The sequence below is a fragment of the Ascaphus truei genome, chromosome 4, assembly GCF_040206685.1.
Source record: "Ascaphus truei isolate aAscTru1 chromosome 4, aAscTru1.hap1, whole genome shotgun sequence".
In the NCBI taxonomy this organism is placed as follows: Eukaryota; Metazoa; Chordata; class Amphibia; order Anura; family Ascaphidae; genus Ascaphus; species Ascaphus truei.
This window is the reverse complement of record NC_134486.1, coordinates 390,379,366-390,381,865: the sequence shown is the minus strand read 5'-3', so window position 1 is coordinate 390,381,865 and position 2,500 is coordinate 390,379,366. Positions and strand designations below refer to the sequence as shown.

General features: G+C 40.3%; 1 protein-coding gene across 4 annotated transcripts in view; it reads left to right on the top strand.

Moving 5' to 3' along the window:
- The window catches only part of MMUT (methylmalonyl-CoA mutase), a 68,156-nt gene that overhangs the window by 53,804 nt on the left and 11,852 nt on the right, over positions 1-2,500 (top strand). For all 4 annotated transcript variants that reach the window (XM_075598560.1, XM_075598562.1, XM_075598559.1 and 1 more), the window contains exon 11: positions 678-825. In XM_075598560.1, the coding sequence (XP_075454675.1) occupies positions 678-825 (148 nt within the window). The remainder of the gene's footprint in view (positions 1-677; positions 826-2,500) is intronic.

Genomic DNA, 2,500 nt, shown 5'->3' with positions numbered 1-2,500 from the left:
TTCCCCGCTCCTATTACCCTGCCCGCCGGGTGCCAACGGAGCGCGGGACGGAGGGGAGGCGCCTACCTTGTCATCCAGCCCTGGGCAGCAAGCAGGTGGGGGGGGGGGCCTCTTCCTCACGGCAGGCCAATCAGGGAGGGGGATTACTTACTTATTTATTTATTAAATAAAATAAAAAAATTGGTGCGAGCAGGGGAAGTTCATAGAGCCGCAGCAGCGGCCTAAATCCACTCGCCACGGGCGTGTGGTTATCATTAATTGTCGAACACTGTGTATAAATATATATATATATATATATATATATATATATATATATATATATATATATATATATATGTTTATTTATTTATTCATTCTCTGCTCAGCTACAGTATTATATGTCTTAAGACAGGGTACTTTAACTGTATAATTTGTTTGCATAAGAGTGTAGTCATTCAGGGTCACTGACCCTTTTTCAATATATGTATAAATACCAAATAGAGGTAGCAGGCCCCTAAAGGGGTTTTCACATACCAAATTTTAATTATAAAATCAACATTTTGATTCTCAACTTTCATCTTTATTTTGAGAGAGGTCCCAGCAATGCTATATAAGCAAAATTATTATTATTATTATTGCAGTGAAGTCTTTAATTTGCTATTTTTCTGTGTGGTTATTTTGTTGGTTTTCTATCCCAGAGTACAGACGTTCATGGAGCGAGAAGGACGTAGACCCCGTCTGCTTGTTGCCAAAATGGGGCAGGATGGCCATGACAGAGGTGCTAAAGTTATTGCCACCGGATTTGCTGACCTCGGCTTTGATGTGGACATCGGTCCTCTTTTTCAGGTTATTTTTGTTCATTTTTCTTGTACATGCAAACACGTAGAACATAACCGATTTTGATATTTAAAGAGTCATCTTATTCCCTTGAGTTTCCTATTGGGAGCTGGTATCCTTGAGTCCCTTCTGCACGTTGTGCGTTTTTACTTGTTTTCTAAGGGGAGATCGTGTTCTTTACGCGGTCTGAAGGGGAGATACGAAATCTCCCCGCCCACTCACATCACTGCAGAATGTAGCAATCATGTTATCACTCAGGAGGGAATCGTGACTTGCTGGAGGCGAAATGGCCATCGGGTACCGCCTCCACTGCAGCACTCAAAGGGTTATAACTCGTCAGGGTGCTGTGCCGTTATACACAGTGGGAAGGATGGTCATAAAGAGCATAATGATGTTAGTTAAAGCTATTTTTAACACACACAATCCTTATCATATGCAGCCCTTGCCATTCACTGCTGAATAACGGCCACCCCAATGATATATAATGATGAGACGCTAAAAATAACAAATGTGATATATGAATGCTCGATAAAATAAGTGGGTGTGACAAATGTACATATACAACATACATAGTGTGTTTATATCTTGTGTAAATAGACATCATTTGTCTTGCTGGGATATAAATATTAAGGTCCTGTTTATCAGGGATAGCTATGACTGTGAGTATGGTTAGAAAAACAGATGATTAAAAGGAAAAATAGTAAAACTATTGTTTAACAGGGACCCAGTTTGGATGGGCGGGTAGCAAGCAGAGAAAAAGAAAGGAAGAAATGGTCCCCTCACTGCAAAAAACGAATCCACAGATTACTCATAAAATAATGTTTAACATAATAGATATAGTCCAAATAGACCAAAGACAAAAATACAAATAAAAATGACACAAAAATGATAATATTAGAAAAAAAAACAATGATAAATCACATAGAACAGTCACACACACCTGGGGAAAAAAACCACAAAGGTGGGAAAATTCCCCCAGAGAGATCTATCTAAAGAAATCCAATAGGGCACATAAAAACCAGAAGGTGCATTAGCATATCACAGTGAAGAGTCTAACAAGCACCCTGGTATAAGGAACATGCCGAGGGGAAAGAAAACTAACAGTGAGAGGCAGCGGGTAGCAAGCGCGACCACGAACAACTCCGGATGCGGGACCACACCACAGCAGTTCCCTTCCGCTCACACTCACAGGTAGCCTCTCTCCAGCCAGCGTGCGCATGCGCAGAACAACCTCCCGATACCTCTACGCGTTTCGCACCATGTGCTTCTCCCTCACTGCAACTAGTTTGAGTTACTAGGTAGCTCCTTGAATGTCACGGATCACTAGAGCTGCAAAGCGGGATAGATGACGTCAGCGAATTGCAAGCAATTTTTCTCCATACAGTAAATGGCATGCAAATGTTTAAATATAATGCACACACAGACAAGTACAGATATTTATGAACAAATACTTTATGACCAGACAGTATGTAAACAATGGACATTTCAGATACCTTTCCAAATATGTAAGGACACGAGGATGCATTGTAAATGTACTTATCCCCATCTGTGTTATTATTATCAGGAAATCCAATCTTGTGCTGCTGAAGAAATGTAATGACTGCTTTATTGTTCTTCATACTCTTTCTATTGTATTTCTCAATGATTCTACATAAGTGGTATGCTTTTAAATAGGACTGTAGAC